General features: G+C 37.4%; 1 protein-coding gene across 6 annotated transcripts; it reads left to right on the forward strand.

The window, feature by feature from the left end:
• The first annotated feature begins 1254 nt into the window (after positions 1-1254).
• ZMYM1 (zinc finger MYM-type containing 1) lies at positions 1255-26488 on the forward strand. Of its 6 annotated transcripts, none has more exons than XM_081145698.1 (10): positions 1255-3452; positions 10094-10262; positions 11490-11562; positions 11761-12010; positions 18317-18473; positions 18565-18777; positions 21715-21868; positions 22747-22902; positions 23064-23101; positions 23619-26488. In XM_081145698.1, the coding sequence occupies exons 2-10, from the start codon at positions 10167-10169 to the stop codon at positions 25917-25919; spliced, it is 3438 nt and encodes a 1145-aa protein (XP_081001824.1). In that variant the 5' UTR covers positions 1255-3452; positions 10094-10166; the 3' UTR covers positions 25920-26488. The 6 variants fall into 6 exon arrangements, with proteins under 6 accessions (XP_081001824.1, XP_081001825.1, XP_081001826.1 ...); XM_081145699.1 differs by having other exon boundaries at positions 11490-11559; XM_081145700.1 differs by lacking the exons at positions 1255-3452; positions 11490-11562 and having other exon boundaries at positions 10177-10262.
• Positions 26489-26549: the final 61 nt, after the last annotated feature.

Here is a 26549-nt window from a genome sequence, read left to right on the forward strand (position 1 = left end):
GCCTCCCATACATGCCCCGACCAGGGCCAGGGATTGAGCCTACAACTGAAGTACATGCCCTTGGCCAGAAATGAACCCAGGACCCTTCAGTCTGCGAGCCGACACTCTAACCACTGAGCAAAACTGGCTAGGGCCCAAGCATGTAACTTTTATTTTCTTACCTACTGCATTGGTTTCAGCCTCTAGTGTGTTAAATGGAGATGGTGATGTTGGGCACCTATATCTTCTTTATGCTATATTGCTTTCAACATAAAATCATCAAATATTATACAAGTGTGGGCAAAGGTGGGTTAATAATAATAATAAATAATACAAAAATACTAAAAGAGTCTTAACAGTTTTGCCCTACATTTACTCTCAAGTATACTCCTAAAACTTAAAATAAAGTAACAGGTATGAATTTTAGGGCATATTCAGGTGTAGAGGAAATAACATTTATTTTTTCATGTTCAATTAACATCCAAATCTGAGACCTTATGCTGCGGTACTGGCAGAAAATTTAATCCGTCACTATTAACATTCCCAAGAAGAATGACACCAGAGGTATGTATAGGTCCCAGGGTGGTCTTACCTGCCACCAATGCATCATGGAGGCTCTGCAGCTATTGGCTAAGTAGTCCCGACTGGTTACCTCAGAGATGGCCATTGCCCAGTCTGCATGTTATCATCAGGACCTTGGGGCATCAGCATCTTCAGCAAGGATACAACTTCTTATGCTCAGGGTCAAGCCCTCTCCTCACAGTGCTGTCAAAGAACATGGTGCAAGTTCCCTCAAATCTCACAACTGTAGACAGACTGTCAACCTCCTCCTAGCCTTCTGAAATCTTTTCTTCCTTGGTCTTCTCTAAGGCACTTCCCTGTCTCCTCAAACAGCACATACACCCACAAATACACACTCCCTCCTTGGGTACGTGCATATTTTTTTCAATCAGATTGATTTTTACGGAACCTAAGGCCAGCTCTTGACTTCCAAGATTTTGTTCCTATCCAAATTTGTGATACAAGGACACAAAGCAGGAAAAGTACACAGCAAACAATACAAATTAATATCTCTAAAACCAGATAACTGGGGCCAGGATTCAATCTTTCTTACAGTGTTTTTCCCCCCGGTCCTGTTATGAGAAGCAGCCATGTGGACACAGTGTTCTGATTCTCCTGAAGTTGTTACACAAAAGCTAGAGCTTATCTCTCATTGACATTTTCTTTTGTAAGACCGCTCATTTATTAGAAACAGGAGCTTGCACATCTTGTAGGCTCAACTGCTTTATTTTGCTTAGTGAGACAAACTTTATTAACCTAGAAACTAAAACATTTGTTATGAGGGAACTGCTCATGAGTACATTTATTAGGACGTTTGGGCTACAAATGACAGAAAAGCAAGTCAAAGTAGGTTAAGTATTAGAGAATCTATTGGCTCACATAATTTGGAAGTTCAATAGTTGGACATCACAAATGACTAGATCAGGGAGGGGAGGTGTCATTATATGACTAGATGGAATCTGAGTACTCCATCTCCCAGTTATTGTGATTAGGTCAGTGATGGTCATTTGATGGAGTCAGCACCTTGCTGGGATTTCCCCCCTCTCCCACCAAACCCAAACCTCCAGAAAATACACTTCTACGTCCTGTGACAATATCCTTCAGGAATGGAGGTAAAATAAAGACATTGTAAGAGAAGGGAAACCAAAATAATTTTTTGCTAACCTGCTGTAAAAGAACTGCTAAAGGAAATCCATCAGATAGAAAGCAAATGATACCTGAAGGAAGCCTGGAGCATCAAGGACAGAAAAGGTAAATATCTGGGTAAACAGACAATCTTCTCCTCTTAAGTTCTTTTAAAATATTTGATAGTTGACAGCAAAAATTATAACCCTGTCTGATGGGGTTTACAATTCTAATACATATGACAACTATAACATAAAAGGTAGGGAGAAGATAAAGGGGCTTATGTGGGGGTAAAAATTCCACTTGAAGTGGTCACATATCGATTCTAAATGGACTATGAAGTTACTTACATTTATTGTAATCCCTAGAGCAACTACTAAAAATAATATACAAGAGTTATAGTCATAAACACAATAGATAAAACAGAATACTAAAAAGTGTTCAAATTAGCCAAAAGAAGGCAAGAAAAGGGAACAAAGGGAACAGAGAACAGATAATGTCATACCTAATTTCTACATACCATTATGATGACGGTAGGAATAACTGTTGGAGAAATTAATTTCAGTTACCAGTCTAGTACAGCAGGTCCTTGAATAATGTTTCATTATAAAGCTGATGAGATGCCTTAGGAATTTAACACTTTTTTATAACAATTAGCCTAAGGTAAAATTTAGTTCATTATACTTTGTTTCACTTAAAGTTGCTGAACCTATAGTTGATATTGAGGACTAACTGTATTCAACATCACCAATGGGTCTGGATTTGAGCTTAATCAACTGCAGAGTATATTTAGGGACCAGAGCAGCAGGGATCAGGAGACTCGTTTGGCGTGGACATCACATTGACAAGGGGCCTCATATTTAGACTTTTCATAATATTTCAAATAGTACGGTCAAAGGCAGGATTGCAATAAATCCATTCGATTTTATATATCTTAATAGTCCTATTATGACTTAAGGAAGAGCAGACTTATTTTATCCTATACTTTTTTTTAGGTATCGACGATGTTTAACTTAAGAAGCATTTAAAATCTACCATAACTTTTGCCACACTGTTTTGGCATTATTTTAATTTTTAAAATACTAAGAGCTCCAAAAAAATGGGAGAAGCCCGAACCCCTTCTCTATCTCTGCGAATAACTCCTTTTACTGGGAATTTACTCTGGCACGTGACCGACATCGCCTTTCTAATCTTCACAGGCCTATGACGTGGGCAGTATAATTATCCCCATTTCACGGATGAAGAAATGGGGATTTACAGAAGTTGCCAACTGAGCCATCTCTCGAACCCAGGAAACCTAATCGCCCCGCCTGAGCTCGGAGTCAATCCACGCCGCCTCAGCCTCTAAGGGTCCGAATTTGGCTGCCACCTAGATTGGGCTTCAAGGGTTAAGCCCCGGAGGTCTAACGGCCCTTCCCGCCTTCCCGCTCGCCTCAGGTCCTGTCCCGGCCACGCCCTTTCCTCCCGGGACAGCGGGGGCCACGGCGTGGGCTGCGCTGCGCATGCTCGGCCGCAGAGCACCGCGGGAAAGGGGCTGGGTTTGTGCGACCTTCCCTTCCGGTGGGAGTTCCCGTGAGAAACCTCGAGTGGGGGGCGTCGGGGAGAGGAATTAGCGAGCCTCCGGACGCGGCTGTGCTGTCGCCCTTTATTCCTGTGCCTCACGGGTGGGCGGAGAGTGTCACCTGTACAACGCAGGCGGAAGCGGCGCGCTGGGCAGTTTCAAGAGACGCGGCCGCGCGTGCGGATTCGGCCAGTTGGGCGTCGGGAATTCGGAGGGCAGGCCCCAGGTTTGTGTTGCCGTCACCTTTAACCTTATCGTCATAGAGTCGGGGGGGGGGGTTCCTTGTCCCCCACTTCGAGCGTTTCTCGCCGCCTCGGCTTCTACGTTGTAACGGCTTTTTTTTTCAGCCTTTGGTCTCTCCGCAGCTTCCGTTACTAACGCGTTCATCTGATAACATTCGTGGGGTCTCCTCCATTGAGTCAGGATTGTTTTCAACCTTGAAAACCTGGAACTCCTTTTGCGAATTGAATTGTGCGCGGTATCTCAGCTAAAAAAAAAAAAAAGATTAAGTAAGTAAAAGTTTGACTCTTGATGAATTCGGACTTGGAACGAGTTTAGATGAAGGTACAGTTCTTAGCACTTTATTTCGGTGTTTTGCTTTAGTGGACAGGATTGAGAGGATCGTGGTTTGCGTGGACTAGAGTTTGCAAACGGAAACTTTTTCGGCTTTCTCGGGATGCAGTGTCGGCATGCTTTTCAGTGAAACTAAACCAAAAGCTGGAAAGTAGATAAGTGGAGAGTTTTTTTCTTAAGAGTTGAATCATCAGTAACATCTGACAATTACTTGTGTTCCTCATCACAAATTTATAAGACAAGAAGCCCTTAAAATTTATAACAAAAACTAAATTACAACACTGCCCGTTTAACTCCTAGGCTGCGGCAAGAGCATTAGAGAAGTGGATGCCCTTGGTAAAATAGTGAATTTGGTTCTAGGGTTTTCTGTGCGCGAAAAAGGATAGGTGCAAAGCTGTAACCTTCCTCATTGATGAAATAGCTACAAAGAATTGAACTATATTTACCCAGATGACAGGAAAAGTTATTTCCTGAAGGTCTATGTTAATCTAGCACAAATTAATGCTTTGAACGGCTCCAAATATACCTAACATTTGGTATATAACACATTAAGTGGATCTCGTGGTTTTATTTTATTTTTTTACTTTTTAATAAAATATATGTTTATTGATTTCAGAGAGAGGAAAGGAGAGGGAGAGAAAGAGATAGAAACTTCAATGATGAAAGAGTCATTGATCTGCTCTGGACTGGGGATTGAGCTCGCAACCCCGGCATGTGCCCTGACCGGGAATCGAACCCCTATTGCCTGGATCCCAGGTCGGCACTCAACCGCTGAGCCACGCCTGGCCAGGCTATTAGTTTTTTAAAGTAATTTTTTATTTAAAAATGAGACGTGAATGACATGTTTGCTGAACATCGAAAGTTACTTATATACAAGATTAATTTCAAAGTTTTTGGTGTTCAAAGACCTTCCTGGTAGGATCTCTGTCTTCATTTCCAATTTCATTTCCTTCCACTACCACTTGTGTATTTTATCTTTAACAGTAACTCTACTCCTTATAGTTCCCATACATTTGTGCTTTTGCACATGCTTCCCTTATACTGTGAATATTCCTTATTGAGTCGTAGAAACCTACTTTAAAACCTAGCTCAAATTCACCTTCTGGAAGACTTCTTTGACCATCTTCTTTTTACTCATTTTTGCTTTGTATCTTGTATACACTTACCACTTAAATTACTGCAATTTTCATGCTGTGCTAGGCAGAGTATTACAAGTGTGGGGGCATCCTAACCCCAGGATCAAGGCACTTAATTAATAGGGGCTCCTGTTGCCTATAGAACTGAGCATGTTCTCTTTAGTTTAATTTGAAAAGCATTTAGTCTTCTGTCTCCAGCCTTCCTATCAAGCCAGTAAAAGCTTGCAGAACTCAACAAATCTTTGCAAAATATAACATATAAAGAAGTATCTGTAATGCAAAGAAATAAGAGGGTGGATGGAGTATGCCTGCTCCTAAGACTCTCATTAGTCATTTTATTTTTGCTTGTGTCCATATCACGCTATCTTAATTACTGTAGCTTTATTGGAAGTGAAAGGTTAAGGTCGGTGATGTGCGGGCAGGCTAAATAGCCACCTCAGACAGTGAATAAAGAAAAATTGAATTTATTTAAGAAAAAGGGGATGGGGATATCCAAAAGGAAGGCCTACATGGCACTGAGCCAAAAGGCATTGGGTCCAGCATAGTAGCAAAAATATACTTAGGACCATGAAACAAAGAAGGTGCATAGAGGAGGCAACGGAATAACCTAGGCTGGGCTGCTTTGACTCACTGAGAAGTCAGAGAGAAGGGGGCCTTGGAGATAGGTTCAGGGGGTTAGCTCCGGACAATCTGCCACTGTCCGTTGCTTCCCTGGTTGCAAGTCTCATGGGGTCCCCTCCGAGGGAAGAAGAGTGAAGGAGATGGTACTGGCGTTCTTCCTGATGGGGAGCCAGTGCTGGGTCCTCTGTCCCAAGTGTATTTCTCTCCTGCAGGTGGACATCTTAGGGGAGGTCTCAGGGGAGTGTCTCAATAGAATATTCATCGGCTTTCCAGTTGTGCTCTTTCAGGGTCATGGTCTCAACTGATTGGTCTGTGACATGGCAGGGGGTCATTAATCAAGGTAGCTGGTCCAGTGGCAGCCATCACACCACTTCTCTGGTTTTGCTGCTTTTCTGGGCCTGGAGCTGAAATACAACTGAGGCCTAGATGCTATCTTTAGGGAAGAAATGCTCAGGGTGGTCTAAATCACATAACCAGCCATATGGTAGGGGAGGAGAGGTTACCCTGGGGACAAGGTTCTTGTTTTCCCAGTTTGCCCCTTGCTAGGCATGGGGGCTTTCTGCCCTGATGAGTTCCTGTACCTGGCTCATTGTCCTTGCTCTGTTCATGTCTATCTAACAGGAAGTACTCAACTTTATTCTTTTTTTGAGATTAGAATCTTGCAAGTTCCACAAAAACTCCTTCTAGGATTTGGATGTGTCACTCAATTTAGGGAAAACTGACTTAACAATATTAAGTCAATCAATGAGCATGCTTATCTCTCTATTTAGATCTTCCTTGGTTCCTCTCAGCATTGTTTTGTTTTCAGTGTAGAGGTCTTGACATATTTTATTAGATTTATTCCTGTATTTGATGTTTTATGCTATAAAAAATATTTTTAAAAATTTATTTTTTAATTCTAGTATTAAATATAATTGATATTTGACTATTGACCTTGCTAAATTAATAATTGCAATCGTTGTTTGGAAATCCTTTTGGATTTTCTATGTACATAACATGTCATCTATAAATAATGACAATTTTACTTATTCTTTTCAAGATTTATTTTTTTTCTTGCATTATTGACCCGACTAGAACTTCTAGTACAATGATGAAGAGAAGTGGTGAAAGGATTGGCCTGGTATTAACACAATCCTGCTAAATTGTAGTAGTTTTTTATTGGGGGTGGGGGGGAGAGGACATTCCTTAGGGTGTGGCCCTTCTTCCAAAGGCATGGCTCCCTGGTGTCTCAACTGAAAGTCCAGGTCTTTACCAAGTTACCTTTAATTTACTAGGCTTAAATTTCAGTTCTGTTCTTAGCTCTGCGAAACTACAATAATCTCTTCTCAGCTCTTTAGACTCCCAACTGTTACTTTCTGCTAGGTCGTTTAGATTCTTGCTCTTTAGAGGTGCTGGGGATTAGGGGGATATTTGTATGCAAATCTGGGGCCTTATTTCGCTGTGGTTCCCTCATCTCCCAAATTGTGTCTCTTGAGTTCCAACTGCTTTGGCAACTCAGGACTCCTGTCTCCTTAGTTCAGTATGCTGTTGTTTTCTGCTTGGGCTTTTTCTAAAAAGTGTCCTCAGGGGTAAAGCCTTTTAATTATATAATTGTTTTCACTGAGAGTGTTTATTTAACATGCTTAAAGGCTACTCTGTTGTGCCTAGATTTATCAGTCTTATTTTTAATTCTTGCCAATCTGATAAAACCTGGAGCTGAGTTGGTTTAAAAGCTGAGTAGGATTTGGATAGGCAAAAATGACTTTCAGGTAGGAAAACAATGTGAGCACAAGTATAGTGCGGAGGAATTAAAAGCTTAAGGTAAAGCAGTTTGAAGCACCGGGTTTATATAAGGGATACTGTATTAATTTTCCAGGAGGAAAGGGTATACATTTCCCTCTGAAGGTTTGTGTCTGAAAGTAACTCCTAATAGCTTGCAATTTCTTTGAGACCTCATGTTTTATTTAAATATTAATGTGAATTTTGTTTTCTTCTCTATGATATATTCCTCTTTGGTTTAAAAAGGTGTCTGGGACGTATTTTACTCTAATGGGCATCTGGAAAAGGAAGTCATTGGTGTTATTCTTTTTTTTTTTTTTTTTTTTTGCTTTTTTTTTGTTTTTCTCTTAGCTAAAGAAATGTTTTATATCATTTCCCTTCAGAAATATATTTTCGGTTCATTAACAACATTTTCAGTGTGCTTTCCATTATTTGCCTACGTTTGAAGGGATTCCAAGATGCCAAAGCTCCTGTATGCTTTATTTTTAAATGATGTTTAGACTTACAGAGCATATTTACTTTCAGGTGAAGGAAATCTACTTAGTGACAATTTAGTGATTAATTTCCAAGCAGTTTTGCTTTGCTGGTTGTATGTAATGCTCAAATGGGCTGGGCAGAGACTATATAAGCTTTTTCTTTTTTTCTCCTTGAGAGAGAGAGACAGAGAGAGAGAGATTGAGATTTGTTGTTCCACTTATTTATTGGTTGATTCTTGTATGTGCCCCGACCTGGGATCAAACCTGAAATCTTGGTGAATCATGATGACACTCTAACCAACTGAGCCACCCTGCCAGGACTGGAATTCTTTTTTTAAGCCTGAATGTGCAACAGTCTTTTATATTGTGATTTTGGGTTTTAGTTATCTCTTTGCCAAAAAGGAATCCATCGATGGGGGGGGGGGGGGGTAGAGGGGTAGTCACAGGTGTGAGGCGCGATGGGAAATAGATTTGAGATGTATTTAGAAGGTATATTTGATCCAATTTGGTAATTAAATCTGGGGACTTTGGGAATTTAGAACTACCCCTAGATTTCTGATTTGGAAAACTGGGTATTTGACAGTGCCATTTACTAAGAAAGGGAACATGTGTAAAGCAAGTTTATGGAGAAAATATGAGTATGGTTTTAAATTTCTTGAATTGAGGAACCTGTGAAACATGCAACTGGATGTACTTAATAGGCAATTAGGTATATGGGCTGGAGCTCAGGAATGTAGGGGGAAATTAGCCTATAAGTGTGAGTTGAATCCAAGTTTGTGCCCGTAGAGCAAGTGAGAAGAGTCCTGGATGTCATGAAAAACTTCCAGCCCTAACCAGTGTGAGGTCGGAGGTCCCCAGTTCAGTTCCCAGTCTGGGCACATTCCCCAGTAGGGGGCTTGCAGGAGGCAGCCAGATAGATGTTTCTCTCTCTCTCAAAATCAATAGATACATATTTTAAAAAGAAATGTCCAAACCTGTAGAGAATTTTTATTTGAGCCAAACTGATGGCATATGCAGGGGAGCAAGATGTCAAATGCTCTAGAGAATAACAGTTTTGAAGTTTCTTTTATACATTTGAAATTAAGGAGGGGACATAAGAAAGATTACACGAAGGCCAGAGAAAGCAAGTCAGGGATTGAATTAAAGAATAGTCAAGGTTATTTGCTCTCTTGAGATTGGTTAATTTTAGAAGGAGGGGTCTAAAAGGGGTATTTCAAAGGTGTGTTAAACTAAATGCATTGAAACAATGGACAGGGCTTGCTTAAGACAAAGATTAAACCTTTTACTAAAAAGTTATAGGCCTGGGGCATGACTACCCACCTTGACCTGCCCAGTTAGGAATTTAGGATCAGATCACGCTGTGAGGTTACTTTCCATAAAACCCCTTCTTTTTTCCTCATGGGGAATTGTGCTTTGGAGGAACACAGATACTTTAGAAGCAGGTGGGGAAAATGTTTGAAAAGAAGACTGGCAAAGACTAGGAGGAGAAAATAGGTCTTGGAATCATAGGACTCAAGGAAGGAGATAATTTCAAGGAGGGAAAGAGTGGTTCCGAGAAAGGGCAGTAGCTTTGGAGGTTGGATCCGTGAATGTATTTAAATGCTTATATATGAGAGGAATCAATAAGGAGAGGAAGAAGAGTTGAAGATGCAGATGATAACTGGCTCTGTAGGAAGGCAGTGGTAGGGAGAGGTAGGGAGTACAGGTGATTGCATTAACATCAGATAGAAAGCTTTACATTTTCTAAGACTATCTGATAAATTAAAAATAAACTTGTAGGTTTGGTGGTATTATGCTGTAGTCAGACCAGGGGAAATAGAAGCAGAGAAGACCAGTCTTAGAAGAAAGCATAGAGGTGTATCTGTCAGAGAAGTAAGTGGAAGGTAAAGCTCTGTTGGAGAAGAGTAGATGAAGGAAAGAAAGTCAGTATTGGTACCATGAGAACCTCGAGGCCAAGCTATTAAAGACCCTTTTGTGTTGCCCGGCTGGGTGTGGCTCAGCCGTTGAGCATCTCTCAACATTGATGTTTCAACTCTCTCTCCCCCTCTCCCTTCCTCTCTCTGAAATCAATTAAAAAAAATTTTTTTTTTTAAAGACCCTTTTGTGCTGTTAGCAGCAGGAAAATGGCACAAGGTGTTAGCCTCAGTTCTTGAGTTCTGGCTAAGAGAAGAATTCAAGACTCAAATTATAAGAGGAAGTTTTTTTAGAAAGTCACAGAGGTAGAAGTGAGCTGGGGAGGGGTGGGGAAGAGAAAGTTCTGACTTTAAAATCAGAACTCTTCATCAATTCACATTTTATTTTAGGGATCTGGAAGCTGTTCCCCAAGAAGAAAGCCATTATTTGGGAACTGGAGAATTCCCTTAGTCAGATACTGAAATGAAAGAATCACCAACAGAGGGTGAATGTGACAAGGCAATGTCACCACAGCTGCTGCAGCCGGACGAAATTAAGACAGAACCCGACAATGCTCAGGTAAAATTAGTACCTTGTTTTCTTTTTTCTAGAGCAGCGTTGAATTATAAATTTTAGTTATTTAGATGTTCGTTTATTGGTTGAAAATTTTAAATCCCATGGCATTTGATCAAATAATACAAGGTATGCGGTGTTCAGTGCCAAAACAAGTATGTACAAGAATGTGATTTGAGAGAATGAGTTGTTCGGAATTGGGTGTTTGGATCGATAAAAGGATACTATGGGCCTATCTAAGGATAACACATTTTTTGTTTTTTTTCTTAACTTGAAGCAATAGAAAAACCAATTATATGTTTTTATGCTACTGCCTCTATTAAGTTGTAGAATAAATACATTTTAAATTCTTAGAATTATTTCTTGTATAATTTTTTAGTCCAAATTAGTTTCATGTTTTTATTCTTAAACTTTTGTAGACATTGCATGCTAAAGAACCTATAAAGCATTAATTGAGCCTGGCCAGCATGGCTCAGTGGTTGAGCATCAACCTATGATCCAGGAGATCACAGTTTGATTCCCGGTCAGGGCACATGCCCGGTTTGGGGTTTGATCCTCAGCAGGGGGCATGCAGGAGGCAGCCAATCAATGACTCTCATTATTGATGTTTCTATCTCTCTCTCCCTCTCCCTCCCTCTCTCTGAAGTCAATAAAGATATTTTTTTAAAAACCCAAAAAACATTGATTCAAGCTGTGATATTCTTTAAGTAGCGCCAAATTTTCCTTGCAATATGACCTAGCTGAAATTTCTAATGAAACAAAAAGTAAATCCAGTTTTAATTTATTTATAATATTCTGCTTAAAGATACCCTAAAGTAAGGATAATGACTCTCATTGAGTTGGTGACAGTGTAGAGTATTGTCCATCTAGGAAGCATCTGTTGCTTTTTCAACCCATATACATTCAAAAATAGATCAAGTTTAGATAGATTGCTTGCTGCTATGAAAAACTTCCTTTGTAAAACTCATTCAGCCCAATCTAACAATTTTTGTGTTCAAGGTCTTTATGGAGACAATTGGCTGAAGTCACATTTAGGTACAATAGAAAATAATGTAGTGATTGATTGGTGTTATTAGCCAAAGGTCACCAAAAGGGAAGTGCTTACCTATGTACCATGGTTCAGTTCAGTTATACAATTCACTGAAGAGACTTGAGCATAGTTTATCATTTTCTGTCAAATATGTGGTTGTTTAAAACATGTTGTATTCATTATTTTCAATGTGTTTTTTTTAGGAGTATTGTCAAGCCCAACAGTCCAAAACTAAGGAGAATGAACAGAAAATAAACACTGCGTTTTCAGACCGTGGTAATAGAATTATTTAAATTAGTCATATTCATTCTGACCAGTATGATAGCCAATTTATTCTACTTTTTTAGAATGCCTTTGAATAGTGCATTGTTTTGAGTTTTAAGTCCAGAAGTAACTTCTAAAATAAAATGAAAAAAATGCATACTTAGTTTTATGTAAATACTAAATTTTTCCCTTCCTGTTTGGCATTTATAGCTTCACAGACGACTGCAGGCATGCAGGCTTCTCTGGCATCATCTGGCATGAATAAAATGCTTCCTTCAGTTTCAACAACAGGTATTCAGGTTTCCTGTTCTGGCTGTAAAAAAATCCTCCAGAAGGGGCAAACTGCTTTTCAGAGAAAGGGGTCTACGCAGCTTTTTTGCTCCACACTGTGCATCACTGAATACATTTCATCTGGTAGTTTATCAGCTCTTCCCAAGAGAACTTGTGCAAACTGCTCAAGGTATATAATTCTAAATTATGCCCCCTTTTACTTCCCTACCTAGATCTTGATTAGAGGGTTGGCTGTTGTTTTCTACATTTTCATTTTTTTCTGAAGAAGTATCACCTTGGTTTAGGGAAAAGAAGCTGCTTCTGCTTTCAGTTTCTCTAATAGAGTCTTTAGAAATAGTTTTTTGTTTATTGAGAGATTTGCAGAATTTAAAATTTGAGTTCTGTTTCTCTTCAACTTTAAACAATGTGACTTCAAAGCTTATATGCCCATTTTATTTTATCATTTAACTGTGTAGAGAGCTACCTACTAAAAAATTAATTGTATAACAGTTATTTTGGACCTTCCAAGGTATAAAAATTATGTTTCTTTTGCAATGGTAAATGAAGTTATTTCATTCTCTTGAAAATTCAATAGCCATAGGTAACCATGGATAGATGGATGTAATCTTTTCAAGATTTTCATGAGCTATTGTTTTGGTCTTAGTTGGTTACTTTTATACATGTGTGAGTTATTTTAAAATAAGAGAAAGTAAGTAGTAGTAATTTCCTAATTCGTGAAGAATGTCCCAAACTTTGAACTGTACCTGAGATGTTTGAGAGTCTTATCTAGTATAATTCTGGTTTGTTAATACTCATTAAATAATAATGCTAAATTTTAAATGTCTTTGTTTCAGAACAAGAAAACACAGTAGGCCACAAATTCTTTTCAAATAATGTCTTGTTTGGGAATCAGATTGCCATAATGTGGATTTTCTTTTTGGTCTTTCTTTAAAGATTTTTTAAATTGATTTTAGAGCTAGAGGAACATCAATCAGCTGCCTTCTACATGCCCCCTACTAGGAATGGATCCTGAAACCCAGGCTTATGCCCTAACCGGGAATCAAACCAGCAACCTTTTGGTGCATGGGATGATACCCAATCAACTGAGCCACACCGGCCAGGGCCTAATTTGAATCTTTTTTTAAAATATATCTTTATTGATTACAGAGAGAGGGGGAGAGAGAAAAACATCAGTGACGAGTCACTGATTGGCTGCCTCCTGCACGCCCCCGACTGGGGATTGAGCCCGCAACCCAGGCACGTGCCCTGACCGGGAATCGAACCCCGATTGCCTGGATCCTAGGTCGACGCTCAACCGCTGAGCCACACCAGGCCGGGCAATTTGAATCTTGATTCCTCCATTTACAGCTACATTTTGCTACTCAAAGTGTGATCCTTGCACAACTGTATTAGCATCAATGGGGAGCTTGTTAGAAATGCAGAATCTCTGGTCTCACCCAGACCTACTGAATCAGAACTGCCTTTGTCCCCAGGTGCTTGACATACAGTAGACCTCTCTTATCCAATTCCCCCCCATGGATGCCTGAAACCACAGATAGTACCAAACCCCATATACACTATGTTTTTTCCTGTACATACATCCTTATGATAAAGTTTTATAAATTAGGCTCAGTAAGAGTAACAATAATAACTAATAATAAAATAGAAGAATTGTAGCAATATACTACAATAAAAGTTAAGTGAATGTGATTTCTTACTCAAAATATTGCACTGTACTCATCCCTGTGATGATGCAGTGACCCCAGGTAATGAAACTACGGGAAGCAAAACCTTGGATCAGGGGCACTACTGTACATGCTGAAGTTTGAAAAGGATTGAGAACTTCTGTTGTAATATTCGCATGTGTTTTGTTAAATGTACATAAGAATTATGAGTATTAAATAATACATTTTGTGATCAGAACAATACTGGCATGTAACAAGAACTCACTCATAAATGTTGGGTGTCACTGTTACTATTCTCTTAACAAACTCACAAACTCTTTATTGGTTGCTTCAGTTCCTCGTTTGGCTGCTGCTTCAAATGTTACCCATTGCTTCAAGTCTTACTCCCCGGAACGTGACTTACCTTTCTCTTGTCCTTTCTCAGCCCTTTAATACTATACTTTGCCTTTTTTCTTGTGTTTGGTTTTTTTTTTTGTTTATTAATCCTCACCCGAGAATATTTTTTTCATTGATTTTTTAGAAAGAGTGGAAGGGAGAGAGGAAGAGAAAAACATCGATATGAGAGAGACACAATGATTGGTTGCCTCCTGCATGTGCCCCAACCAGGGCTGGGCATCAAACCTGCAACCCAGGTACGTGCCCTTGACTGGGAATTGAACCCAAGACCCTTTGGTCTATGGGCCAACACTCTAACCACTGAGCCAAACTGGCCAGGGTGACTTTGTCTTTTTTTTTTTTTTTTTTTTGCTCTGGCTGTATGGCAATTTCTTTAGCCTGCTTTCTTCTTCTGCAGAATCATAAAACTGGACCTTAGAGATCATCCAGTCCAAACATTTTCTTTTGGTTTTGAGGAAACTGAGGCCCTGAGAAATTAAGGTATCATGTTGCTATGTTTGCAATGACGTTAAACATCTTTAGCAGACAGATTGAAAAGGCTGAAGCAGGAAGGATTTAGTGTGTATGTTGTTTTCAAAGGCAAATAAATTGAATATGAGCAAAAATATGAAAGTTTTGCTTCCTTTGGAATAAAAATTTTTTTCATACAAAATACTATTTTATAGGTGGTAGTAATGCCTAGGCTAGGAGAGGCCATCCATTGTTTAGAGGAACCTATGCTTTTTTCAGAATTTTTTTTTTTATTCCACATTCATTAGTCTCATATTAACATATAGCTTTCAGGATTTTAGCTAGTTATCTGTTACTGTTAAGGTTTGATAGCATTGATTTTAAATCTGTTTTGAGTTAATGAAGTTCTTACTGTAGTTCATGAATGAGATGAAAAAATAGCTTTGTAAATGAAATTTTAAATCATGTTAGAAAGGAGACTTTTTTTTGAGAGCTATGTATTTAACGCTAAACCCTTACTTATAGGATAACTGTTCAGATCTATGCTCAGAGTTTGTTTAAGCTAGTTTTAGGCATTGTAACAAATTTCACTTTTTGAGTTTTTATTTATAAGACCTTAGTAGATTAGAAGTCAGCAATCTAATATACTAATAGCATAAACCAGTAAGCATTTTCAGAGTTCCATGTTTCTGTCAATGCAGTACATTCTGCCTCTCTTCCCATCTGGTTAATTTTGTTTCTTAAAGGTCTGCCTCAAATATCTTTACCTCTTTTCTGTTCCCACACCATTCCTTACTTTTTTACTACCCTCCACCTACCCAGATTAATTGTTCCATGGTCTGTTTTTTTAGTGTTCATAACTCCCAAAACATTGATCATAAAATTAGTGTTTTTAAAGAATTGATACTGCCCAGTTTAGACAGTGAACTTCTTAAGATTACAAACTAGATTATAGTCATCTTTATTTCTTATTTATTTTAAATATGTCTTTATGGATTTCAGGGAGAGAGAGAGAGAAGAAACATCAGTGATGAGAGAGTCATTGATCGGCTGCCTCCAGCATACCCCTTACTGGGGATTGCACCTGCACCCCAGGCATGTGCCCTCACCAGGAATCAAAACGCAATCTCCTGGATCATACATAGGTCAGTGTTCAGCTGCTGAGCCACGCCGGCTGGGCGCTAGTCATATTTATATCCCTATTGCCTAAACACTGCCTGGCACACAGTGAACCCTAGAATTTTTATCATGAAGTACAAGGATAGCACAACTCAGACTGCATTTAGAGCTGTGTTTTAAACGAGTAAAATGAGTGATGATGTGATAATGAAATGAACCTGTTATTTTTGGTACCATTTGTTTAAAAGGATAGAAAAATCATACATAATATACTAAAACTTTGTAAATGTTGAACTGTTAAAAGTGTTGATTTCAGGGGTATTTCATCAGAAAAACTTATCCTGAAATAGTCATATTCTGAGGGTTCTAGGTAGCTAGGTATGTTGGTTGTTTCCTGTAGCGGCAGTTCTCAAATTTTTGCTTTCCAGACCCCTTTACACTCTTGAAAATTATTGAAGACTCAAAGCATTGTAGTTTTAGGTAGGTTATATCTAACAATATATACTATGTTAGAAATTAAAAATGAGAAAATTTAAAACTATTAACTGATTTAAAATAATAAACTCAGTGCATGCATGCTGACATAAATATTTTCATGAAAAATAGCCATATATATTTTTTTAATTTCATGAGAAATTTTAAGAAAAATTTAGTGAGCATTGTTTTTATCAGTTTTACGAAACACTTTAATGTCTGGCTGGGTTTTCATATCTCCTTCTGTATCCAGTTTGAGGCAAAATATTGTTTTGGCCAAAGTCTAAAGAAAATCTGGCCTTACAAAATATGTAATTGGAAAAAGGAGGAGTGTTCTTCTAGTCTTTCAAAGGGAGGATGCTCTTCTTTGATACATCAAAAAAACAAGTGGTAGGTTTTTAAAGGTTGGTTGTAATGTATAATCTGAGACCTTATCAATGAAGTTTTTGTACTGCTAAGTTAAAATTCATTGGTCTATTTGTACTTTGGCTCTTTTACCCATAAATGATTTTTGTTACATGCAATTGTTGAAAAATGAGTTATGCAGATGTTGACGCATTTCGTTATGCAATATTTTTTAAATCACATTTGTGCTTTAAAATCACTAATCTCATCAGGAAAGTCAATCTAAGTGATGGGTAGTGATTAAGCTAGAGGTAGCAGATACAAGTTTTCCAAAATTCTTATTTTCGATGAAAGCTCAGATTTTTATCATTGGCAAGGAATACTGCCAGTTTTCTTTGAAGTAACAGTCTTACTTTATTCATTTTTGAGAAAATATCTGCCAGGCATCTATTTCTGGATAATAGCTGTTCTTTCAAGTAAAAATGTGTTTCATGGAAAAAGTAGCTAACTTAGGTTTTAAGTCTTAACATTCCCACATGTGGTTTTCCTTGAGACAACCATCATACTTGGGTGCACAGGGCTAATACTTTATGTCTATGTCCCGTTTCATCACACAGAATATTAAAAAGATGTGTTATACTCAAGGATCAGGTTTAATAAAGTAAGTACTTGGCAGTGAATAACACTAGTACCAGTACATTTTGGTGGCACTGCCTTAATTTGTGCTAAGGCTCTGGAAGGTTTTTTTGTGTTTGTTTTTTTTTTAATATATCTTTATTGATTTTAGAGAGAGGGAGGGAGAGGGGGAGAGAGAGAGAGAGAGATATAAACATCAGTGATGAGAGAGTCATTGACTGGCTGCCTCCTGCACGCCCCTGACTGGGGATCGAGCCCGAAACCCGGGCATGTGCCCTGACCCGGAATCGAACCCTGATCACCTGGATCCTAGGTCGATGCTCAACCGCTGAGCCACGCCCAACCATGCGGCTGTGGAAGTTTTACCCCTATTTTTCCCCCCTCCCAACTTATTGAGGTGAAATTCGCATAACAAAAAAACATTTCAGTAGCATTTAGTACACTGACAGTGCTGTACAGCTACCACCTCTATCTAGTTCCAAAACATTTCTGTCACTCCAAAGTAAAATGCCTTATTTTTTTCTCCCCATTTCCCTCTCCTTTCCCCTCAGCCCCTGGCAACCACCAAACTGCATTCTATCTATGTATCTCTTCTGGATATTTCATGTAAATGGGATCCTACATGTGATCTTTTGTGCCTGGCTTCTTTCCCTTAACATGTTTTCAAGCTTCATCCATGTTGTAGTATGTATATCAGTACTTCATTTTAAAATTTTTTTTAGCTGAATAATATTCCACTGCATGCATATACCACAATTTCCTTATCCTTTCACTCATTGAACATTTAGGCTGTTTTTATCTAACGTAAATAGTGCTGTTATGAACATGCATGTACATGTACTTTTTATAAGTACTTGTTTTCAATTTTTTGGGGTGTAAACCTAGGCATGGAATTATAAGGGCCCACCACTGCTTTTCAAATGTGCAGTGGAAAAGGCAAATGACATCTTAATATGGAAATAGTTGATTTTGTGAATTCCCTAAAGTATCTGAGGGGGTCCCCAGGGATTTGCAGACCATACTTTGAAATCTTCTGTCCTATAGATTCCAAAGTTGGTCAGGTATATGTGACTTCTTATTTATTATCACTAGCAGCAGCTAACACAGGTTAGGTAATCCTTAAAACTGCACCATCAGATGTGTTTTATAATCCCTACTTTATAGATGAGTAAATTAACATTTAGGGAGTAAAAATGACATATAAGTAAAAGAACTAGATACCAAATTCAGGTTTTCTTATTTCAAGGCTGATATTGTTACTACTATTTCACAGTTCTTCCGGTAAATGAAACAATAGGGGAGGGAGTTGTCTGAGGGAGTGATTTAGCTTATGGAGAGAAATTATAATTATGGTAAAACTGTTTAATGGTGCCCTTGTTATTTATTTTTAGGGACATTTTAAATCTAAAGGATGTCATCAGTGTCCAGCTGAAAGATACTACCTCTAGCAAAAATTTTTGCAGCCAGTCTTGTCTAAGAAAACTGTCTGTTAACCTATGTACTAATAGCATTTCAACCACATGCAGCATGTGTCAGAAGACTACTCTCGTAAGTTGTAATTTTTTTCACCTTTAGGGACTCTGACTGATCTGCTTAAATACTAGAATTCTTAAAGAATCTTTTTATTTTTTTACCCTAGATTCAATATGAAGTAGAATATCAGAATGTGAAACACACTCTTTGCAGTAATGCCTGTTTTTCAAAGTTTCACTCTGCCAACAACCTCATCATGAACTGTTGTGAGAACTGTGGAGCTTACTGTTACACTAGTTCTGATCTGTTCCATATACTGCAGATGGAAGGACAGTCCCATTACTTAAACAGTTTAAAGAGTATTACAGCATGTCAACAGGTATGAATAAAGATCTGTTGCCTAGCCCTAGCTGGTTTGCTCAAATGGTTAGCGTCGGCCCACAGACTTGCGGGTCTCAGGTTCAGCTCCAGTCAAGGGCATGTATGATGTATCTCTCTCACATCGATGTTTCTCTCTCTCTCTCTCGCCCCCCTCCACTCTCTGAAAAGCAATGGAAAAAACATCCTCAGGTGAGGATAAAAAAAGACCTGTTGCCTCAAGTGAGGACAACTCCATTTGAATCTGACTGTGTAAGACTCAGATGCAAAATGAAGACTGAGTTCCTTCCATTAGTTGGCTCTGAATGAATTCACTTCTGGAAAATGTGGGGATATGGATTTTAGTACCATTGGGAACAGTTTCAGTTGGTAAAATGGTGAAGGAGATGAAATGAAAGACTTCTGATAGTTCCTTCTTGTATAATAATTCATGATAAGTGCTAGATGGAGATTTTCCTAAAGAATCTCAGGTGATCATCTTACCTTGAAGAAAGACAGACAGATGGAAGCTTGTTTATAAACTACAAATAAAGATAGCAAAAATAATAGTAGTCTACTGGTAAGACTTAGCCACAAAAGTGTTTTTGTTTTTAATTCCATGTATTTCTTTACACCTAAGCTAGGTTAAGGTGAATCAAGAATGTCATGCTTTTTCTGAGTCATAAGAGGAAGAAATAAACCAATGAGAAATAACCCCCCTCCGTTGATAGGAGAGCCTTGGGGTGGTTCTGAGCAGAGAAGCTTTGGTAAATGGAGATGAACACTGGTCTGAGCCCCTTTCACGAGCTGGGACTATCATATATCTTGTTTAGATGATGCTTTGAGACCTGACTCTATCCTTATAAATTTATAAATTCTTTCATAAAAACAAGCCATTGAAGATGGGAGTCTTAATAAACCACAATACAAATAGGTCATTTGTGCCCTAGCTGGTGTTGCTCAGTGGTTGGAGTGTTGGCCCTCTTACTGAAGGGTCCTGGGTTCAGTTCCAGCCAAGGGCATATACTTTGGTTACAAGCTTAATACCTGGCCTCAGTCGGGGCATGTGCGGGAGGCAGCCAGTTGATGCGTCTCTCCCACATGGATGTTTCTCTCTCTCTCTCCCCCTTCCACTCTCTCTGAAAAGCAATAGAAAGAATATCCTTGAATGAGGACTTTTTAAAAAAAATCAAATAGGTGATTTGTGAGCCATATCTTTTTTATGGCGGACTGAGCACACCAGAGAATATCATGTCTTGGGAGCAGAAACGGGAGAATGGAAGGCATGAAAATCTTTCAAAGACAAGAAATGCCATTCCTTGTTTTCCTTCTTTATCCCTCACACTTAATAGTTCTTGTCCTGTTTTTAAGAGCCTGTATTGTGTGCTGACTTATTCAGCTTATGTGATGGAGCAGGGCTGATTTGGGAAGAGTTAAAAGCACTACTTAGCCCAGCCGGTGTGGATCAGTGGATTGAGCATAGTCCCATGCACCAAGAGGTCACTGGTTTGATTCCCAGTCAGGCATATGCCTGGGTTTGGGGCTTGATCCCCAGTAGGGGGTATGCAGGAGCCAGCCTATCGATGTTTATCATCGATGTTTCCCTCTCCCTTCCTCACTCTCAAAAAATCAAAAACATTAAAACAAAAAAGCACCACCTAACACTATGCGTAGCATTTAAGATATTGTGTAACAGTGGTGATGGAGAAAATTCAGATTGTTAGTGATTGTGATCAGGAATTAGAAAATGTTCAAATCTATCAATCTTAAAATGGGGTGACTTCTTAAAAAATGGATTGTTTGGCCCGGCCAGGCATGGCTCAGTGGTTGAGCATTGACCTAGGATCCAGGCGATCAGGGTTTGATTCCCAGTCAGGGCACATGCCTGGATTACGGGCTGCAGCCGATCAATGACTCTCTTGTCATTGATGTTTCTCTCTCTCTCTCTCTCCCTCTCCTTTCCTCTCTCTGAAATCAATAAAGATATAAAAATATTTTAAAAATTTAAAAAATGGATTGTTTGGTAGAAATGTAATTATTTTAGCTACATCTTAATAGAGTATATTATTTTAAGTATTAGCTTCCCATATGAATAATTAATTATAAATTATACCACTATTGTTGGTTAATGTTATGTACTGGTGAATTGTTAGAGGTTTCTCAAAACATAGTAATTCATACTAATAAAGGATAAAAATACAAATTTTCAAAATTATATTCTGCTTTTTCTCTCATTGTTTCTTTGCCAATATCCTATTCTTTCACAGAAAAAGAAAATTTGTATAAGGTATTTCATTTGACTGTGTGCTTTGTGCCCACAAAAGCAGTTCTATTTCATCATTGCCCATCAAGTCCAAGAATGATGTTCCTGTTTCACTAGAAGGAATAGGTGATGAACCTCACAGTTTCTCTCCTTTTCCTTTGCACACTTACTGCTTATTGAACACACTGTATTCTATATCTCTTACTGCTTTTATGCTTTCAGTAGGCTTGCAATTTTTACCATGTAAGTTGGCCTAGAAAAAGTGACTCCCACAGCATCTTGTAAGGTGTGTTAAGCCCTTTTCCAGCTCCTCAGCACCAATAAAAGCCTTTCCTAAGTTGATGCCCAAACAGGCATTGAGGAAAAACCTATAGTTATAAGACTTTTCTTTATTCATAAAATTGGCTTTTCATTGCTTGGGATGGTGAACATCTTCTGTGACCACTTTTTTCATTGCTTTCACGTGTATTATAATTGCCATTAATATATCAGACATAATACAAAATAGTTATCTAATAGACTGATCAATTTCCTGCATTTCAACATTGTAACTCATGATGCCTTTTCTGGTTTTTAAGAAGATAAAAATGTGCCTCACTGTCATTATTTGTAGAGCAGTGGTATTGGGTATATTTTCTTGATAGTATGTTAAAAATTTGTCATATACCAAGACTATATTATTTTAATCTCTAACAGAAACCAGCCAGAACACTTACATCTGGTCTTTGCAAATCATTGAAGTCCTCAGATGAAATGATTGAGATTACCAATGACTTGGGGAAGACAGAGCTTTTCTGCTCTGTTAATTGTTTCTCTGCTTACAGTAAAGCTAAGATGGAATCTTCTACAGGTAATATTTGCTTAGTAATCAGAGGTTTAGTAACTACTGAAGAATATTACTGCTTCATTTAATTTATAACCTTGATTCATTTCCAAATTAGATTTAAAAGTCAGAACCATTCAAAATGTGTTACAAAGAAATGGTTTCCAGTGTTTTTGTATAAAAGGAAGACTATTTCATCACCAGAGATTTATCTTTATTATTTGTAAAGATTGTTGTATTAGAAACTTGTGCTTAGCCCTGCTTTGTAAAAACAAGGCTATTAAAATTTTCACATGAAAGTAGAGGCAGTTGGAACTACTTTGAAGTTCACTAATAGAAAAGTACAGATAATCCAGGGCCAACTATGTATTCCATCAAAGAACCACATATAGGACCAGTGGTGCTATTTACAGTCAGTAGACTGAATGATGCCCCTGGGGCTTATACATCTTGCAAACTGGCTTATTATCGAAATCTCTACAATACTAGTTTAGATAACAAACTACCTCCATTTGTATTGAGGTTTGTGAATCCTGGAAGAGTTAGAAGTGATACCCATTAGGAGATTGTGTAGGAGTCTCTTTTCTGTTCTTCATGGGTAATTTCACAGAAAAAAATTTGCTTGAAAGTTCAAGCAAATAGTATAAAGACTGAGGAATTGTGTGCAAAGGTAAAAGATACAAAGTGATAGGAAATGTAAATTATTGTTTTAACACTATTATTGATGTTACCCTAAAGGACCTGATTATCCCTAAGCCCTAAAAAAATGACTCCAATACCCATGGATACCTAAAGCTATTAGATGTTTGCATTGTTCTTTGAAACACTTATTAAAACAGTGCTTTCTGATTGATGCTTTCTGATGGATTCTCCCTGGTTTATAAGAAATCTTTTATTTTTATCAGTAAATGTTTCCATGGCGCACACTACTTCAACAGAGTTCCTTTCCCCAGAGAATCACCTTTCTCCAAAGAAAGATACAACTCCAGTTATAAGCAATATAATGTCATTGGCAGATACTCATGTTGCCCTGCCCATCATGAACTCTGAAGTCTTACAAGGTAAAAATTGATGTTATTTGACATACATAGTTTTGCCATGCTTGATTAATCTGTCTATGTTCTAAGTTTTCTTTGTGTTGCCTGATACGAAAGCAGCAATTATTGTTTATGATGCTATTTTCTAAATTGTGGTATAAGATCTTGAATTTATGCTTTAACAGGTACAGTTTCTTCAGAAAGAGGAAATGTCCTATTGGATGTAAGTTGTTGTTTGGGGGGGGGGGGAGAATACTGTCTTCTCTTTCTTAAACTTTTCTATAATCATTTTGTGCGTGCATGTGTGTGTGTATCTAAGTATATTAATTCCTATTTTGATCCTAGAGCTCAAAAAACTAGAGCAATAAACACCTTTTGGTGTATATTGTTTTGTAAATCTCAGATTTAAATTTATTATTAAGAATATTTAAAGGGAAGTATTATTAATCATAGTTTTTCCTTTGGGTTCTTTATTTTAATATTTATTAAGCAGTTCTACTACCTGAGCAATAAAATTTTTTATTATAATTACATACCAGAAAACCCTTTGAACAATTGATATTGAATCTAGATTGGAAATAGATAAGGTATAAATAACTGTTAATGTTTCCCCACAGTGGAGCTCATACTGTAACTTACCCATTCTCTTTATTGTGTTATTAGAATAGAGGTGTTTGATATTTTAATTGATTTTTTGAAAACTGTTAAAACAAATGTTATTTTATCATTTTTTCCTAAAGGTTTCTAAGAGTTCACCCAGTGACTCAAGTAGTGGTGTTGCTAATAGAGGGGTGGAACAGCTAAGCCTTTTGGCATCTTCATCAGTACTCAGTCAGCATACACCCCCTATAGAAGTACAGAAAGAGCAAGTGTCAAACGAAGATGCTACACGCAATAAGAAATCTGTGAAAATAAGTAATAGACTATGTAACCCAAAATTTACATCTAAAGTACAAAAAGTTAAAGGTAAATCCCAAAGCATTAAAAAATTTTGGTGTTCAAATTTTCAGAAGTTAGGAACCACTGTTAAAAAGGATATGACATTCTGTTATTCGTGTCAGTTGTTCTGCCAGAAAAAATACAGCTATGGAGGAGAGTCATTTGCAACCCATGGAAGTTGTAATTGGAAAAAAACTCTGAAAAATTTCAGAAAGCATGAAAAAAGTATAATGCATTTGAAGTCATTGCAGTTTTGGAGGGAATATCAGTTTTGTGATGCTGTCAATGACAATTTATCTGTTCATTCAAAAGAAATTGAAGCAAATAAAAAGTACCTAAAGCTTACAATTGAAAATATTTTATTTCTTGGAAAGCAATGTTTGCCCTTAAGAGGAAAGGACCAGTCTATTTCATCTGTGAATAAAGGCCATTTTTTAGAATTGTTAGAAATAAGAGCAAAAGATAAAGGAGAAGAAATATATAGACTTATGAATTCACAAGTTGACTTCTATAATAGTACGGAAATTCAAAATAATATTATTGAAATAATAAAGACTGAAATGTTGCAAGATATTGTGAATGAGATCAATGTCTCCTCAGCTTTTTCAATAATATGTGATGAGGCAACTTATAGTGCCACTAAAGAACAGTTTTCAATTTGTGTAAGATACCCAGAAAAAACACCAAAGGCTGTCTTAATTAAAGAAAGATTCTTGGGTTTCATAGATGTTGAAGAGAGGACTGGAACCAGCCTTCACAGGACTATCACAACTTACCTGCAGCAAATTGGAGTTGATTTGAATAAAATACGAGGCCAGGCCTATGAGAGTATCACTAATTTGAGGGAAAAATTCAATAAAAGTGCAGCAGAATTCAAGAAGGAAGAGCCAAGAGCTTTATACATACATTGTTATGCCCATTTTTTGGATTTAGCAGTAATTAGGTTTTGTAAAGAAGTAAAAGAACTCCGAAGTGCTCTAAATACTCTCAACTCTTTGTTCAACACTATTCATATGTCTGGGGAAATGTCTGCAAATTTTCAAAAGGTATGTAAGCTGAGTCAGAACAAAACATGCAAGAAACATCTATCACAGTCATGTTGGACACTCCATGATCATACATTACTGTCTGTGATTGAGGGTCTTCCAGAGATTATTGAAACACTGGAAGTTCTGTCAAGCCATTCTTCTAATACAAGTTTGGCTGATGAATTGAGTGATTTGTTGACATTGGTTTCCAAATTTGAATTCATCTTTTGTTCGAAGTTTCTTTATCGATTATTAAGTGTTACAGCAATTCTTTCCAAAGAGCTTCGAAGTGAAACCATAGACATTTTTTCTTTGTCTTCAAAAATAGAAGCAATTTTGGAATGTTTATCATCTGAAAAAAATGATGTCTGTTTCAAAATTATCTGGGATGGAGCAGAAGAAATATGTCAAAAAATAACCTGTAAAGGTTTCGAAGTTGAAAGACCTTCTTTTCATAAAAGAAGAAAAATTCAGAAGACAATAGCTCTTGGCAATTCAGACATGTTTTTTCCTACCTCAACAGAAGAACAATATAAAATTAGTATTTATTACCAAGGATTAGATACTATATTACAGAATTTAAAACTATGTTTTTCAGAATTCGATTATTGCAAAGTGAAGCAGATTTCAGAACTGTTATTTAAATGGAATGAACCATTAAATGAAGCAACAGCCAAACATGTCCAAGAATTTTATAAACTTGATGCAGACATCATCCCAGAACTTAGATTTTATCGGCAATATGCAAAGCTCAACTTTGTCATAGACAATGATCATATCAATTTCCTCAATCTTGGTTATTTGTTTATTCAGCATGGTCTTCATAACAATATTCCTTGCATATCAAAGCTATTATATATTGCTCTGTCTTGGCCAGTTACTTCAGCAAGTGTTGAAAACTCATTTTCTATACTGCCTCGACTTAAAACATATTTATGTAATACCATGGGACAAGAGAAGCTTAGTGGCTTGGCCCTAATGGCTGTTGAACAGGAATTAGTAAATAAACTGCTGGAGCCTGAAAGACTCAATGGAATTGTGGAAAAGTTTATATGTCAGATGAAGGAAGTATAGTATTTGCTCATTGAATTTACCTGAATTTTGTATTTCTATTGGAATATAAGTTTTTGTTTCAAAATTTTGTCTCAAGAAAATTTATATTTAACTTGCCTTTTTCACTTTACATGGTATTTTTGAGATTGTCCCATGTCAGTACATAGTTTAATTCTTTCTGTACAGTTGCACAAGATTTAATTGTATGGGTGTACCATAATATATTGGAATAGTTCCTACTAAACAGACATTTTAATTGTTTTGTTAGCATAAATAATGCTGCATTTAATAACCTTGCACATAGGTCATACTGCACATTAGTAAGTTACTGTAAGATAAAATTTTAAGTTAGAGTTACTATGTCAAAAGATTTGTGCATTTTTATTTTTGGTTGGCACATTGTTTTCTACAAGGATTGTGCTGATTTACAGTCCTGGCAACAATATGTGAGAGTCAATACACAGACATGTAATGGCTAACAGTGTTTCATTCCTTGTTTAGAGCTAACCACTCCAAAATTGTTGGGTAATGTCACTTAGTGTAATTAATTGTAACATATTCTTTTAAATAAATCGATTTATTGATGTTTATTTTTTTTTAAAAATGTGAGTCAAATATTTCGATCTTTGCTGATCATTTGTCAAAGGTATT

The sequence above is a fragment of the Miniopterus schreibersii genome (assembly GCF_964146895.1).
Source record: "Miniopterus schreibersii genome assembly, chromosome: 8".
Lineage (NCBI taxonomy): Eukaryota > Metazoa > Chordata > Mammalia > Chiroptera > Miniopteridae > Miniopterus > Miniopterus schreibersii.